General features: G+C 32.8%; 1 protein-coding gene across 3 annotated transcripts in view; it reads right to left on the bottom strand.

Moving 5' to 3' along the window:
• The window catches only part of htt (huntingtin), a 595,026-nt gene that overhangs the window by 392,651 nt on the left and 185,361 nt on the right, over positions 1 to 17,014 (bottom strand). For all 3 annotated transcript variants that reach the window (XM_085807902.1, XM_085807903.1, XM_085807904.1), the window contains exons 14-16: positions 16,177 to 16,373; positions 12,524 to 12,714; positions 12,039 to 12,300 (exon numbers count right to left, since the gene is read on the bottom strand). In XM_085807902.1, the coding sequence (XP_085664028.1) occupies positions 12,039 to 12,300; positions 12,524 to 12,714; positions 16,177 to 16,373 (650 nt within the window). The remainder of the gene's footprint in view (positions 1 to 12,038; positions 12,301 to 12,523; positions 12,715 to 16,176; positions 16,374 to 17,014) is intronic.

Below are 17,014 nucleotides of genomic sequence, written 5' to 3'. Positions count from 1 at the left end.
TCGCTTCTAGCATTGTAATTTTTGGTATCACTTTAGATTATTACTTGAGCTCTTATATATGTTAAAATTAACACCTAAAACATTTTTTTCTTTATTTTACATGAAAATATACTTAAAAAATTGCTTATCTTGTAAAATAATTTTCGGAAGCACTATTCAAATTATTCCAAAGTTTTAATTGATAAAATTCATCAATAAAGTTTAAAATTAATAAAAAGAACACAATAAAGACTATTTACTGTAAGAAGTAACAAAATTTAAAATGAAAACGAGTGTGGTAAATCTTGCAGCATAGAGAAGTATCACTTTCTAACTCTTAGAAAAAGTATCACTTTTTTAACTCTTTAGAAAATGAATCAGTATTCTCATTTGCGTTACTAAATGGTTCACTAACCATACGAGGGTATTCTTCCTCTGATAAATAGTGCCTTCCCGCCATAATAGACTGGAGGTGAGGCTTTCCTAAATAAAAAAAGAAGGAACGGAAATATATCTGAAGGGAATGCAAAACGTAAAAAAACTCCGTACAGTAACCCTAAAAGACCGTACATAGTAGAGGAAAAAAATAGAATAAAAAAAGGAATTGGGTATAAATCAGATTGAGAACGTTTTCATTAGCACGCAGCGATTTAAAGAGCCCACCTTTTGTTTCTGCTTTCCCCCCCCATTCTCAAACAGCTGATGAGTTAAATACCAAAGTCAAGCAGAATATATCAAACTCAAGGTCAGGAACCTAAAACTGTGTTCATTTCAAAAGTAATGGACATAGGATGCCATCTAGTGGCCTTCAGGAAAACGTTCCACCTTAATATGCGCATACGCATCACCCATCCTCTGAATGCAATGTCTACTGATGTGTGGATGGGATGCCCGGCTGTAAGAGACGTTCTTAGGGAATGCGTATATGGGATGACCATCCTCAAAGGGTTAAAGGTCCAATCTCAATATGGCGATGATTGTTACATAAGATATACATAGAAGACAGGCCAATTCAGGACAGAAGATGATCTTACAATGGTAATGGTCTATCCAGCTTTCGCCTCTGGCACCAGAAAACATAGCCAGGCTATCCGGACTATTAAGAACATTCAAATTGTTCGTTGATCAAAATTCAATTATAGCTTAACCTCTTGGATCTATTGTGTGATCATAAGCACCCCATAGGGGACTCTTAGCATTGAAATCTCCGCAAATAATTATTTCTGAGTTTTCATCCAATTCAATAATACTGTTAATACAATATAAATAGTCACTCAAGGTGTCATTAGGGGGGCAATAAACCGAAATAAAAACTATGCTCCTACAATTAATAATCATTTTAATTGCCACTGTATTTGAAGAAGCATACAAAAGCACTGCTAGAAAGCTGCCAAACAGAACAATTGCCGCTTGTGGATAATTTTTGTCATAAAAAGTCCGAAATTTCATCGGAATTACCTGAAATTTATTATCCACTATGTTAGGTTCTTGCATCAGGGCTATTTTATAGTCTCTTTCAATAGTTTTAATATATAATTGATTTGCAGCAGCTTTAGTGTAATGTACATTTATTTGAACCATTTTCAAGTCTTTGACTTTTACTAGCCATAATTAGTATGATTTTTAAAAGATCCATTTGTCGTTTGTGACAATGACAGTTTTTATCTAAACTAGAATAATCACGGCTAAGCTTCACTTTACACTTTTCATTTGCCTCTTTGAAATTAATACATTTTGGAGTAGCTTTGCACTCCCAATGTTTATGTCCAACTTCAATATTAGCCCATATTTGCGGTTCTGGGCATTTTGTTTGTGAATGCATAGTTTGAACATTTAAAACATTGAGTTACTTTCAAAAATTCTTTAATTCTAAGAGGAGACCATCTTATGTTAAGTTTTCCTGCTTCCATAAGGTCTCTATATTTCTTAGCATCTATACTGGCCCCACAGTGTATTTTATTATTTCTACCTTTAATCGAGAATCAAAATTATTGATTAAATGACTTAAAAGTCAAAATACGGTCTTTGAAAATAGTCGTTTCTGGATAGAGTAGAAATGTAATCTTCAGACTTACTTCTACTAGCAGATTTATCTCGTTTTTCTGTATTATTTTCCGCGGAAAAGCTTTGGATCTGCCACCGTTGCAAATGAAAGTGACTGAAGATTTGACAACATTTTTGTTTGCTCTTCAAGCCTTACCTTAAGGATAGCATTATCAAAAGCTTGTGTAACCAATAAATCATAAATTTGATGTGCCATAGAAATAATTTTTCCTTTTAGAATATCCGAGACTCTACTTGAGTCTTCCAATACAGTTCTAAGAACTTAAAATTGTTTGTCCATCTGCTAATAAAGCAGTAAAGTCAACAGGCTCTGTCTGAATTTCTTGACATTCTTTATCTTTCCCATTCAGATAACTCCCTCATGCAATCTCAGGCATTAACATTAACAACATTGATTCCACTTCCTTTCGTTAAAAAATAAAGTCTAGTAATAGCGCAATCTTTAACACTGGGACGATCTAATGGTTTTGGTGGATTATAGCCTGTTTCTTCAAAACAAGAGCTTTAAGGGTATTGCCAGCGCTCCCTTTCTCTGATCATAACATGTGTTGTCATCACCATACAGAACATACTTTCTCTGTGTCATTTGACACTGCAGTTCAAGTCAAAGTGCGTCCATATGATTACACTGATGATGCAAACGGGGAAAAACAAACAGCATATTGCTAGCAAAAATGCATACAAATGAAGATGCAAGCGAAGTCTGCGTTTGCCCAATAGAATTATTGAGCAGAAAAAATCATACTCGTAGAAGGTGGCAAGTGTAAAGCATTTTATGTGCTGCTTTTGGTCAGTTTAAAAGAGTCATACTTGCCTCATTTTATTTAAATTATTCATGAAAAAGCCACAGACTACGGCTTCAATTTCTTCCTCAATCCCTGCAATTCACTAAAACTGGTGCCTTCCATGAACAAATGTATGTGTGGTATACCCTAACTGGGGTTAATTGAGGTGCCAGTCACAGAAAAATAAGATTTTTGCTAAAAGTGGCTTGAAAGAAGTGTCAAAGTGTCATTTTATTATGAAGTCTTATTTAGGGAAAAATTTAACATAACAACAAAGTGCTTTATAATACACGGTACATAGCAGAGCTGAAACACTTGAAAGGCCATCCAAGAGTTTTTTCCTTGTTTATTTATGTATGTGTGTGGGAGGAGCTTCTTCGTTATCACTTTCTAGTACACGCAAAGGAATCTGTGTATTATTAATCTGTGTATTATATTAATCTGTGTACAATTTGATTTTTCTCTAAATATTACCACACATACAAATCGGCAGATTACACATATAAATGAGGAGATAAAAGCTCATACAATAAAATCTATTTATAGCAAATATATATTCAATGGATTATAGCAAAAATTATATTCACAGCAAAAGACAAAAATGAAGTGTTTTTATGTTAAAAAAATGCCTTTTTACGTAAATCAATTAAATATGTTATAGGGTTAAAATTTGATTTATAGTGTAGTGCTTCTAAAAGCAGTATCACATCTACAAGCTACCCTCAATAGCATATCGAAAGAAACATTACTCAGAAATTTAATTTTCAGGTTATCCAATTGCCTGACTTATGCAAAAACCAGTGCTTTGGGAGGAAAACATTTCCTCAGTTGTAAAATGTCCCATGTTGCTAGTTGGGGTGTGTTCCAGGTAGAAATCTTCCAGGGGTAAGAGAAGGAGGAGCTCATTTCTCGAAAAAGTTTCTTCTAGCCTTATGCATCGTCAGCTGTGTTAACATCATTAGTGTTCACTTATTTCTATAAATTAAATGCCTCCAATTTCTACATTTAAAAAATTAATATTTCCTATTTATTATACTTGTAAAGAAAGGAAAACAAAACTCTGCTGAAACATGTTTTATGAATACATGACCGACATGAGCAACAGCTTTCATTTGCCCTCATTCTATTAAGAATTTTCTCAGCACACTCCCAGTGGCTTTAGTAAGCTTAAGAAAGGAAAGGTGGCTGTAATATTTTAGGCATTTTTTACCATTAATTATACAAGATATTGAGGGGGTAATGGTAAATTTAAGTAATGTTTAACTTTTTGGATAATTCTGATAGTACTATTCTTTATTCCCCAACAGTCTAACTAAATCCCTTACTTGTCTCATCAAACTAGTTTTTTTTTTTTTTTAATTCTTTCTTACTGCCACTAAATATATTAACATGCTTAAAAAATAATGCCTTTCATCAGTAGGGAAGTTATAGCTTTTATGCAGCGAATTAATATGCAAAGAATTTTATTATTGGTAAATATTTTTAATTTTTCCATTTAGAATTCTGCTCATATTTTAGCTATGCTATCTATAACTACGTATTGAATAAATATGAAATGATGTAAAAATAAAGAGACATAAGAGGGGAAAAATGAATTACTGATTTCTATGTGCAGCATACATTTTAAAATTATAACTCAAAACAATAACACTAAGAGATAAAATAAAAATAAATTTATTCATGATTAAATATAAGAAACAAGTTGAAAGAAATATCAAAAACTAATCATGAACTGAAATTTACAGAGGTAAAAAAAACTTCAAATTGGTGAGTTTATGAGTAAGGTCCAACTCATGATCTTTTTGCATTGCAATCCAGAGCGCTGACCACTCAGTTGGCTGTGACGATGCTTATGAGCAAAAGTAATGGACCAACTAGAAGTCATTGGAGCAGTAGTTTACCTGTTATTCAAGAAATGTGTGTCCTTTGACCCAGGTTGTAATTATCCTCGAAAATTTAGAAGCTATATTTTATACAACACCTTTTTACAGACAATTACTTGAATAGAGATTAAAGTTAACACACCTCTTATGTTATAGATTGAAATTTACAGTTTTTTAGCATCTGCCATATAGTGAAAAAAATTTAAAACTTCAAATATATTCTGTTGATATACAGCATAAAATCCATTTTGTCTGCTTCGCAACTTGCAAGATGTTGCTTTGCAAGTTGCAATACATTCTGTTTGCTTTGATTTTTAATACACATACAGGTTATGAGTATTTCTCCCGCATTCCTAGTGTGCCTTTGTGGTGTAGTGGTTCTGCACGCTGGGCCTCTGGAATAGAGGGCCTGGTTCAATTCCCAGCGAAGGCGCAGCTTATTTTTCAATCTCTCAGGCTTCCAAAAATATACCTAATGTCTCTACAGTGGCGCCCGAACTAAAAGTGTGTTGGATGAGGATTCTCCACACCCAGAATTTGGCGATTAGGTCTACTAAAAACCCTAGTCGCCCTTTAAAAGGGGGAATATATGAGGTATTTTTCCCGCCTTTCTAGCGTGGCTTCGTGGTGTAGTGGTTCTGCATGATGGGTTGGTATTCCAGAGGTCCGTGGTTCGATTCCCGGCGAAGGTGTTGCTAATTTTGCAATCTCTCTGACTTCCAAAAATATACCTAATGTCTCTACAAGGTATTTATGAAATGAGTACTGCATCTATGTTGGATCACTAAGTTAACTGAAATTGAGTTAATTTTTATCTTGTGAATGCATACTACATTATTTAAAATTATTCTTTTTGCCACTGAATCAACACTTGCACGAAATTCAACTTTCCCTTTATCTTCAACATTTACAAATTTGTTATTTGCTAAATGAACCTGACTTTCAGTTTTAGTTACTGATTTCCTCTTGTACACATGTGCAATAGCCATGGAATCAAGGTACTGTTTTGCAATTCCTAATTCTAGCATTATATTCACAATGTTGAGTGAACAACTTTGTTTCTTAGTTTCTTCATTACGATATTGGTTTTTACTTTTACGACATGTAAACATTTTATGAAATTTTCTGTTGCAATTGTAACATCTGATAGCTTTATCTTATGTGCTCTTAAAAGAACTTATTTTTACATCGTCGTTACATTCAGTAACTAAAGCATCCTGGTAAGGGTGCTGTATTTCAGAAAGGGCATTCACACCAAAGAAAGAAAAAAAAAATCCTGGCACATCTAATTAAAAATTTATCACTCTTAATTGATTCAAACTGTGTTAAACAGCATACCATACTATTGGACACAGAGGTGAAATGTAGTCTTTGGAATAAAAGTTTTAGGAAATATGGATTGTTCAATGTAGCAGGAACGAAGGTGGTAGCAGCTCAGAGGAAGTACTGTGAATTACAATCTGTAGGTTAAAAATGAGCTACACAGGGAAGTTGTTCTAGTGGTGAGAAATTTACAGGAAAATTTTTCTGGGGCTGAATTTTTTCTTATATCAGCTGACACAAAAATTAATTTTCAGGAAGATACATTGCAGCTTAAAAATAAAAAGTAGCTGGGAAAAGAAGCACAGCTGCTGGTCTTGGACATGGAGGAGTTGAAGCCAGAAGAAATAAACAAAGTTGGAGCAATTAGTAGGAAAGTTTTCAGAATTATGATACCAAAAAATTGAACCAATCACTCAACAGAAACAAGAACTTACTCCCCGTGTACAGCAAAACCCTACCACACTAACAAAATTAAAGAAGAAATCATAGGAAAGCATATTTCCGAAATGCTGAAAAACAAAATTATAATATCCATATGTAGCCCCTACATGAGGTTTGTAGTACTATGATGAAAGAATTTTTTTTTCTTTACAGTGAAAGAAAAAATGTTTTCCCACTCATTTTAAATCATGGTATTTTGCCATTGACTACTGGAAACTAAATATCATAACAAAAGATCCAGTTTATCCCTTACTTACTAATAACTGAGGAAATAATCAGAAAAATTAAATTCACAAAATACAACAGTTCAAACAACTACTAATTTGAGCACTCAATGGGTGATTGTGAGCCATGAACAGGTACTATGTCCTTGATTTTTTAATCATTTTATTACCTGTGTATGAGCTATACACATATTCAATTTCATCAGAAACAACCACTTCCTTCATGGTGCTTCGATTTTTTTGCAAAAGAGTGTAGCATAACAAAAGATCCAGTTTATCCCTTACTAATAACTGAGGAAGTAATCAGAAATATTAAATCCACAAAATACATGACAGCCCCCCGGATGTTTCAGCTGTTGTGAAACCAGAGGATATGCCAGAAATCACAGGAAAGCAGATTTCCGAAATGCTGAAAAATAAAATTATAATACCCATATGTAGACTCTACATGAGGCTTGTAGTACTAAGATGAAAGAATTTTTTTTCTTTTTTTCTTTCTTTTTTTTTTTTTTTTTTTTTTTTTTTTTACAATGAATGTCTTTTTTCCACTGACATTAAATCATGGCACTTTGCCATTGGCTACAGGACACTAAATACCATAACAAAAGATCCAGTTTAGGAATCAGAAAAATTAAATCTACGGAAATAATCAGAAAAATTAAATCCATAAACTACATGACAATGCTAGACTTTACATCTGGATGTTTCAGCTGTTGTGGGACCAGAGGACATGCCAAAAACAGCATTTGCTACCAAATCAGATGTTTCGGCATTCCTTAAAATTACATTTATCCTATGTGGAGCACCCATGACATTTAAAAAAAGCCATGGATATTGTTCTAAGACTTTGTCTTATCCATATTTATCTATTTAGGTGACATTATAGTCACACGGGATAGAATTGATGAACTATGTTGGGATTTGCATAGTTTTTTGTTTCTTATAAAAAAGCAGGTTAAAAGTGAATTCAGCAAAATGTAAATTCCCAGAAAAAGTATTCTGATACCTGTGCCATAAGATATTTGAGAGAGGAATAAAAATGGAAGATACTAAAATTTAATCACTAATAAAAAAATTATCCACCACTTAACAACACAAAAAAATTGGCATCATTTTTGGGCTTGGGCTGTATAGAGATTCCTTTAGAGTTGGCTAACGTAGCAGCATCCCTATTAAATTTAAAAACCAAAAAAAAAAAGGCTTTCTCTTAGCCGGCAGAAGCGAATATTACTTTTGAAAAACTTAAAAGTGGCATTAATTCCAGTTCCCATCTTAAAATATCCTGAATTGGGTGGTAAATCAGAAATTGCCAGACTCATTTGATATTGGAACAGGAACTATGCTGACACATGACAGAGAGCTGATACCATATTTTAGCAAAAAAATTTACACCAACTCAGAGAAATTATACCATTGCCAAGAAAGAAACATCAGTAGTCCTGCTAAGTGGTGCGAAAACTAGAGTTTATTTTGGAAAAAGCAAGGTTAACCCAGACTCGTAAGATGAGCTCTTAAACTGCAAGACTACAATTTACTAACTAAACACATTCCCAGGAAATAAAATGTTCTAGCAAGTATCATGAACTAAACTGGATGATGAGAAATAAAGAAATGAAATGTGCCGTATAAAACAAAAATAGATACTTAACTGCGGTTGCTGATAATTCCTCAAAGTAGGTAAAAATAATTCCTCTTAATAGAGTGTCCCTGAAAACTGTTGCAGATTCATTTCTAACTACATTTATATTAAAGTACGGAGCCCCAATTAAAATAATCTCAGATAATGGTAAGCACTTCAAAAGCCAAATTTTTGAGCAAATCTGTATGGGTCTTCACTGGTCTCAACCACATACGAATGTAGCAGAGCAAGTGAATAGAAGTATACTTAAAATTATGCACTGTTATGTAAGATATTATTGCCAATTTTCGAATAGGCGTGTCATTGCAAATAGCTAAATATGATGCAACTGGAAAGATACCAGCTCAATTATTTCTTTACAGAAAGTTAATTACACAACTTGATAAAGTTTTTCTTATTTTGTTGAAAAGAGGTCTGCAGAATTTAAGTTGGCAGACATTCAGAAATTAGAGGATAAGGCAAGCAGTAATTTGGATATGGGCCATTTTATTATGATAAGAAAATAAATTTGAAGGTTGATTTTGAGGTAACAGATGAAGTTTTAAAACTTAAGCATGCCCTTTCTTCGACAACACTAGGAAATGTAGACAAATTCTACATCAAGTTTGAAAGGCCCTTTGTAATTGAGAGGATCAGGAAAGCAGTGGTGTATTTGAAGACAAAATAGTGACTATCCAAAACAGATCAATAGCAAACCTACAGATTTCAACAGACCTATGTTTCTGAATTACGAGGGCCATCCAGGAAGTAGATTACGTTTCCGTCTGTGTCCGCTAGGGGCGGGGCTAGCGCGGCCATCTTGGGGTCAGAGCGTTGCGCAGCTCAGTCTGCATCTAGCCGTGCTAGTGAGAGGTTCGTGCTGTGCTCCGTTCAGATACTGTGACGGTTTGAAATGTCTGCGTTAATTGAAAATCCCGCGAGCTGCGAGGTGCACTCGGTAATAAGGTTTCTGACTGCAAAAAACTGTAAACCGATAGAAATCTATCGGCAGCTTCGTGAAGTGTATGGGGACAACATTATCACTGAAGGTGGAGTGCGTCAGTGGGTCATAAGATTTCAAAATGGCCGAACCAATGTTCACGACGAAGATCGAAGTGGGAGACCCAGCATAGTGACCGCCGAACTTCTCGAAAAAGTCGATGCTAAAGTCCGCGAAAATCGAAATTTCACAATAACGGAACTTTCTTTGAGTTTTCCACAAATTTCGCGAAGTTTGTTGCACGAAATCATCAGCGAAAAGCTTGGTTACCACAAGTTTTGTGCAAGATGGAAGGCAAGAAGAGGTAACGAAGTGGTTGAAGGCGCAGGCGGCCGAATTTTTCGACGAAGGAATTTCCAAGCTCGTACATCGCTACGATAAATGCCTTAATTTGTATGGTGACTATGTAGAAAAGTAGTATTTGAGTGTGGCTTTCATCTGTATATAATAAAATTTGTTTCCTATACTTTGTTTATTTTTTTATTCCAAAACGTAATCTAATTTCTGGATAGCCCTCGTATATCCGGATGATAGTGAATTCTTGAAATCATATCTAAAAGAAAGTTGTGAATTTGTCTTTTCATATTCCATTTAAATTAATTTTAATTGAATAAACTAATTCAGTTTTCACTTATTTAGTCTTCCATTTTAATACAGTTTTTTCACTTTCCCCAATCTGGAAACTTTTTTGCATTAGTCATTATTCTAAATTCTTTTTAATTCCTTCTAAACAATTTTTCAATTTCTCAAAATTTTGACTTGAAACAATTCTGCTTTTGTTTTTCAAAATGATATTTTGCTTTATGGTAGTTTATTTTCATTTGTAAAAATTCTTCCAGCAGTTTGGTTTTTCTTTAGTTAGAAATTTGATTAATTTTTATTTAGCGCAATACTTTTTGATTTACCCATTAGATATTCTTGTTTCTCATTCAAGAACTCTTTTTAGAAGCTTCTAATCATTTTTAATTTTTATTTTAGGGTCATGTCAGAGTAGAATATATCTTGGTGATTAATTAAAATTAATTACGTTAAAAGTTTTAAATTTCACTTTATTACACTTTTAAAGGCCGTTAATACAATAATTTTTATTAAATTAATTTTTATTTTACAACTTTTTTAAACATTATTTCATTAATTCCCAGTCCTCCAGATATAATTCACATAACATAGAAACATAGGTCTGCTGAAAATTCATCTGCACTTTGAAAAAGGCTAAGGAAATTTCGAAAACATTTTTATATTAATTTTATTATGCTATATTAATTATATTTTACTGAATTATTTTTGTCACAATTTTAATATGTGTATTTCTGATTGGACGGACAGTTGACCACTTTCTTGATTTAGTTATTATCGCTTGATTATTTAATTTAAATTTGCAGCGCACTGCATGACTTCAATAATTCATTAATTTAATTTGAAATTTCTAAAATTTTGTTTATATATCACTGAAAGCAAAGTGAAAGCTTACAAGTATTTGTTACACAACTCTATTATAATTAAAAATAGTGTAACAAAAGCCTACTATCATTGTTTAATAAGCATTTGTAGCTCCACATATCAATCTACTTGAATGATGATAATTTGTTTGCAAAGCAACAATTAAAAATTTTATCTTATAATTTACTGATATTTTACAAGGAAAATTAGTTTATTGCAATCTTCAGAAAACATAAACAGCTTCATTCTCCCCTCCTTCCTTTGATAAAAATTCAATGTAAATATAAAACTAGCAAACACACATTTCACTTTAAAAAATGTAAGCTAATAATTTCATCAAGTGGCATTTCCTTAGTAAAATTGTACCATTATAGATACATTTTAACATGAGAACAAATAGTATCAGAAAGCATTAGACTTCAGAGATTCAGAAATGAAGATTTACAACAAAAGAGAAAAAAAAGGAAATAGTGTTAAAGGCTGTTAACAGTAGGCTCTAAAACCAATACCATGGCTAATGACTGTAACTGAGTTGAAGTATATGGAGGCTGTAAGACCAACTGAAAGTATCCAAACTCATGCTTGAGAACTACAGTAGATATGTACAAGTTGTCAATAAAAGAAGCAGCCTCTGTAAAGTTGTAACATGTGACATTGTTTCAGGTACCAACATAATCCGTTCAAGCAAAACCAACTTAAACTAATGTTGATACATGCTAGTTCATAGTCAAATATCCAGGATGAATAAGTAACCATCAAGCGATGAAACTGGATTATTTATACAAAATTTTGTCATGAAAAGAAAACAGTGGTGCTTGGCCATCATTACAGTGCATAGCTAAAAGATGATTTGAGAATAAACCTATACTAGTGTAATGTCTTGAGACGGTTCCCATACTAAATATTATTTTCAGGTTTGAAATTCTGCAGCAAGTTGAAATTCAGTGCCAATAAGTTTCAGCAACATGACAATTTATACGGTTTATAAAGGATTTCATTGTTTTAAATCTCGATGCATCCTTTGATATAAATCCTTTTCTGATATCAAAATTAAAATTTTTCCACCATGCATGTCAATGACTAAAAATATTTAAATCTAAACATTTATATAAACAATTTACATCAGCAAATAAAACAAAATATTAAATTAAAGAAAATCTAGATTATTCCCACACTGTATGTCAAAGTTCTCAAACATTTTTTCAAACATAATTAACATTAAATAGTTAAAACTGCGGTATTTCATAAAAATAAAATAAAATAAATCAAAGGCATACTTACTATAAGATATTTATTAGTGCACATTCTTAATGTAGTTACAAGTACACTGACAATCCTTGATAAAGAGGCATCTATAATTGGATTGTAAGAGCAGGAACTTTGCACAGCAAATGGCTTCACTAAACCATGTACAAGAGGTAGTGTTGAGTGTGATGATCCTTTGTTTGGTATATTTAAGTAAATGTCAGTACTTTCCTTAGCAATTGCAGTTATAGGATCTTTATTTGGATGATCAATGGGAAAAAAAAATTTACGCACTAATCTGAAATTGAAGAGATTAAATTAAATCTACAAGCATTAATTACATAGTTAAGTGCAAATAAATATTTTATTTCAGATTAAAATACAGCACAATGACTTTTATAAATTTTTTTATAATTTTGCAATACTTTTCTTTCTTTTAAATGGAACAAAAATGTTAATGTCTACAATCATAATGCTACAAAAATTAAGAAATGAATGCAAATGCAATTAAAAAAACTTACTTAACAAGGGCAACTGCAGATGCTTGCCGCACACGAAAATCTTCATCACCAAGCAAAGGAATTAATATACCATTCAAAAATTTATCTTGATAGCAAGTACTCTTGAATAATGGATTGTTACGAGTACTTTCACCTTCTAAATAATTCACTACTTTAAATGATATAGAAGAAACAACCTCAGCCAGCTCTATCTGAAAAAAGTGCAAGAAGTAAATTCAATTAATACTTCTGGATGCTGTTATGTATACCATTTACAGCATTTGTTAGAAATAAACATAACATATTGGCATTATAATCTATCAATGATTAATTTTTCTGAAAATTGAACATTTTCAGTCTTTATGTTTTCTATTTAGTATCACAGAAACCCTTATTAATACACAAAATCCCTATCTCTGACATATGCTACAAAATTGTACAGGATTTGTTAAAATTGTTAGATTATTTTCAAGTTTCAGATAAAAAAAAAAAAAAAAAAAAAAAAAAAAAACTTGTAACATAGTCAGCATTCCCTGAAATGCACAATTTTACAAAATATCACACATGGCTTCTTTTACAGCTGATACTATAATGTGACCATAGCTAATAACACCAAGATTTAGAATTAACATGAGATTGTGTTTTAATCTTATACAGTAAATGGATGAGGAAGATGGCTTTGAATTAATTTCTGTCCAAAAGGAATAAAAAACCATAGTAAACAGCAACTAATTCAGAAGTAAGTATTAAAGAATGATCATGCTATTATCTACCCTCTGCATAGTGTTCACTTATAAATGATATTTTAACATAACTGAATAATTCTGATCCATCTATATATATAAGACTGTAACTGCTGTATTTGTGTCTATGCTAAAAAAAAGAGCTGCTGATCATGTTAGTATTTCTTTTGTCTATCATGTGGCTGAATTTCATTTTCTCTACACGTGGCATTTTAAAATACTTTAATGCCTGGATATTAAGAACAGACATGCAATAATCTGCAAACAGTGAACAAATCTATAAAGAGAAAGAAGACATGCATGATAATTGTGCTTCAAGTAATCAATAAGATAAGTCATTGTGCAAAGAAGCCTTACTAGAATAGTCAAGTTGCGATCACCAATATTGCAATCACCATATTGTAATAATGGTGCAGTCAACTGCTCACATCTTAAAAGAAGCAATGGTTTAAAATGGTCTTAACAGAAAACCAGGCAAGAGTGAACACGTTTTCAAGCAGTTTACAAATGCAATTCGTAAGTGCAAATGCACAGTAATTTAAGGGATTCTCTAGGTCTTCTCCAAGATTAGCTATGGGAACAATAATAGCTCTCTTTCATGCACTAGGAAAGGTATGCTAATTCCAAACTCTATTAAAGAGAAAAAGAGAAAGGAAAGGGCAGTCAGTGACTTATAGGATAGATGCCCCACATTTCATGCTAACACCATCTAGACCAGGGTAAGACCTGCACATTTGCACTAGGGCTTCCCTAACTAAGTGCTGTAAGATTTGATTTAAAAGATTCAAAGTTGGAACAGTTGAATGATATGGGAAATTTCTTGCCGACAGGGCAGCTTCTGACCTGAGGCTATAGTGCCAAACAGAATTAAGTGCCACACCGCCGCTCTTACAATCTACCATGTTGTGACCCCACAGAGCAAGGGCAGACAAGGCAGTAACCGTACGGTCCCTGCCGAGCCTTACTCTGTCCCGAGAGCCCTCAGGCCTTCTGTGAAGTCTGTTTTTATAACCCCATGGTTGAGACTGTCTAGGTGCAGATCCTAACCAGTACTTCCCCCAGGCATTCACCTGAGTCACTCCGGGGGGGGGGGGGGGGAGCGTAGGCTGACAGAAAGAAATGGTGGTAAGTAACACTCCCCATTAGAAACTGCAGCAAATCTCTCACCAATAGTACTAGTAATTTCTTCTATGGCGCTAATTGCTCAGTCTTCTTTTTTAAGAATGGAAAGCGAACAGTCCTTATATATTTTACATGGTTTCAAAACTCTCTCATACTCATTTGTTCAGCATAGAAACTTATTAAAGACATGCAGATTACCTAAGGTTCCCTCTGACTCCTATGATGAAATTTTCTAGCATTTTCTTTGGCTCTTTTGAAAGCCAAAAGACTGAACAGTGTTCCAAAACAGCAAAAAATACTCTAAGCCTTTGCTCATGGTTCTCTTAAGGCTTTACATACTTTGGGACTTGAATAAAAGGTATCAGAATAGAAATTTCAGCTGTATGAATAATTTTCTTAGCAATGGTTTGAACAGCTGCATCAATAAGTACATTGCTCACTATTTTGTCTTGTACAGATAAGCTGTAAATAACACTTGACCAAATGAAATAAAAATTGGAGTGTTCTTGCAATAGGACCTATTCTCCCTCCTAGAAAAGATCATTATGGGGGTAAAATGATAACTATTGAAAGAATTACTTTTAACAGTAAGTATAAATAATGGCCATCTCCCATACACAGTATAAAAAATGGTGAGCTAACAGCAAGGTCAAGGGCATGGTATGTTCTTGCAAAGTTATGAAAATAGGTGTCCACTTTTAAGCAGATAAGGGCAATGATCTTAAATCATTTGCCCTATCTGCCCCTTTCATGTGGATTGGTAGCCTAATCAATCACCTTGCTGCTCAACTACCTGGCTCCTTCTCTGCCATCTTATAGGTTCCCACGTATGGCAAACACATAGGTAGGCTTTCCATGAGAAGCCATAAAAACAGGGGAAAAGAGGCAAAAAATGAATCTAATAGCATTTGACTTCCAGAAACTTTAACCTCCAGAAAGGAAACCGCATAGAAGAACAAAAAGGATAAAGGTAAGAAAAATGAAAAGACCATTGGGATCCCCAGGATTGTGACACCCATGCTTCACAGCTATGTTATACAGAAAGCTTTAAAAACTTACAATAATTTAATAGCAAAGGGAAGTTTTTTCCCTCATTAAGTCCAGTAAGAAAATCTTTTTTTGACTATCCAAAAGATTATTTTTCATATTAATCCAGGGGAAAATTATACAAGCTGGTAATAAAGCCATGAAAGCATACCCAAAGAAAATACTAACAAGAATTGAATAATATGATTGTGTAATACACCCTGTTCTCAAAGAAAATAACATAATTCAAGCAGAACAAAATGCAAAGAGAAGGTAGCTGGAAAAAAATTAAGAGATTCTAATGAAAAAGACTGGGTAACATCTCATTTATGTAAAAAGGATAATTTCTAAATTAGTGCTTAACAAATTTAGAAAACTACCAATGAAAATAAGGGGGAAAATATACATACTGCTACATATCAGTGCCTCATCTAATACAGATGCTAAAGATGATGCAGCTAATACAGATGCTGAAGAATGAAATCAAATGACTGACACAAATGCTGGCTTCTAGAATTCTTAGTTGAACATAATACTGTATTTTCTCAGAAATTTAAGCACAAGAAGAAAAAGATTACATATGTTCTCTTTCCTCAGTATACTTTGACAATGGTTATTGGATAGGAGAAATATCTCATTAAATAATAAAATATGTGAGTGTTTTATGATGGATTTTATTGTTTATTAAACCACACTTAATATATTAATCCAAATACATTATAGTTTCTTAATGGGATACAATTAAAACAAAATGTAATACAAGTTAAAATGTTAACTACATACCTTAGTGAGCCAGTAAGAATTATCCTTGACTTGCAGTAGTGTTTCCAGCAAATGGAAACATTCTAGAGCATCAAGGGAATTTAGTAACATATTTATACATTGCTTTAAACCGACGAGTCCAAGTTTAGATGCCACAGATGAATCATCCTGAACAACAGACATCAATTTCGATAAGAGATTTAACACAGTTGGAGAACCTAAAACCATTTAAAATACAACATATAAAGAATTATTTCATAATATATACATATTTTCATGGCAAATCTGGAATAGAATTGCTTATTCAATGCTTTAAAATTAATGTCACCACTTTCCTACATTAACTGTACACATGCTTGTTATATAAAATTTAATAAGCATTTTAATAGGTTTTTTACTCTATTTTTTTATTTATGCATTAATCACATTAGGATCTGAAATTGAATGTAAATTTTAAACTTCTAACTGTAAACAATTATGATTAATTAACATGTTGATATATGAATAAAATTCAAAGTTGATATGCTTAAAATTTGCGGGAACAAAAACTTGGCTCTGCATGCATATAAATATAAATATGTATATATTTATACGCATGCAGACACACATGCATTCATATACATATAATACTTCAATATAATACTTCAATTTCCCTTTCCAATTATTATTCAACTATTTTTGTCCATCCTCCTGATGAGAGTAAAAATATTCCAATCTAACTATTCCAAAATTTTGGCCGTTTGGCCTAAGCTACTTGATTTTTGTTAAATTTCAAATTTTTACTAGGTTTCTACTTTTCCTTTGCATTCAATAAATTTAATTATAATATTTTTTGCTTCTACAGCACAATAATTCCTTT

The sequence above is a fragment of the Stegodyphus dumicola genome, chromosome X1 (genome assembly GCF_044657685.1).
Source record: "Stegodyphus dumicola isolate Sdum_Otavi_A_Nest chromosome X1, ASM4465768v1".
Lineage (NCBI taxonomy): Eukaryota > Metazoa > Arthropoda > Arachnida > Araneae > Eresidae > Stegodyphus > Stegodyphus dumicola.
The sequence above is the reverse complement of the archived record's forward strand: the minus strand, read 5'-3'. Positions and strand labels throughout refer to the sequence as shown.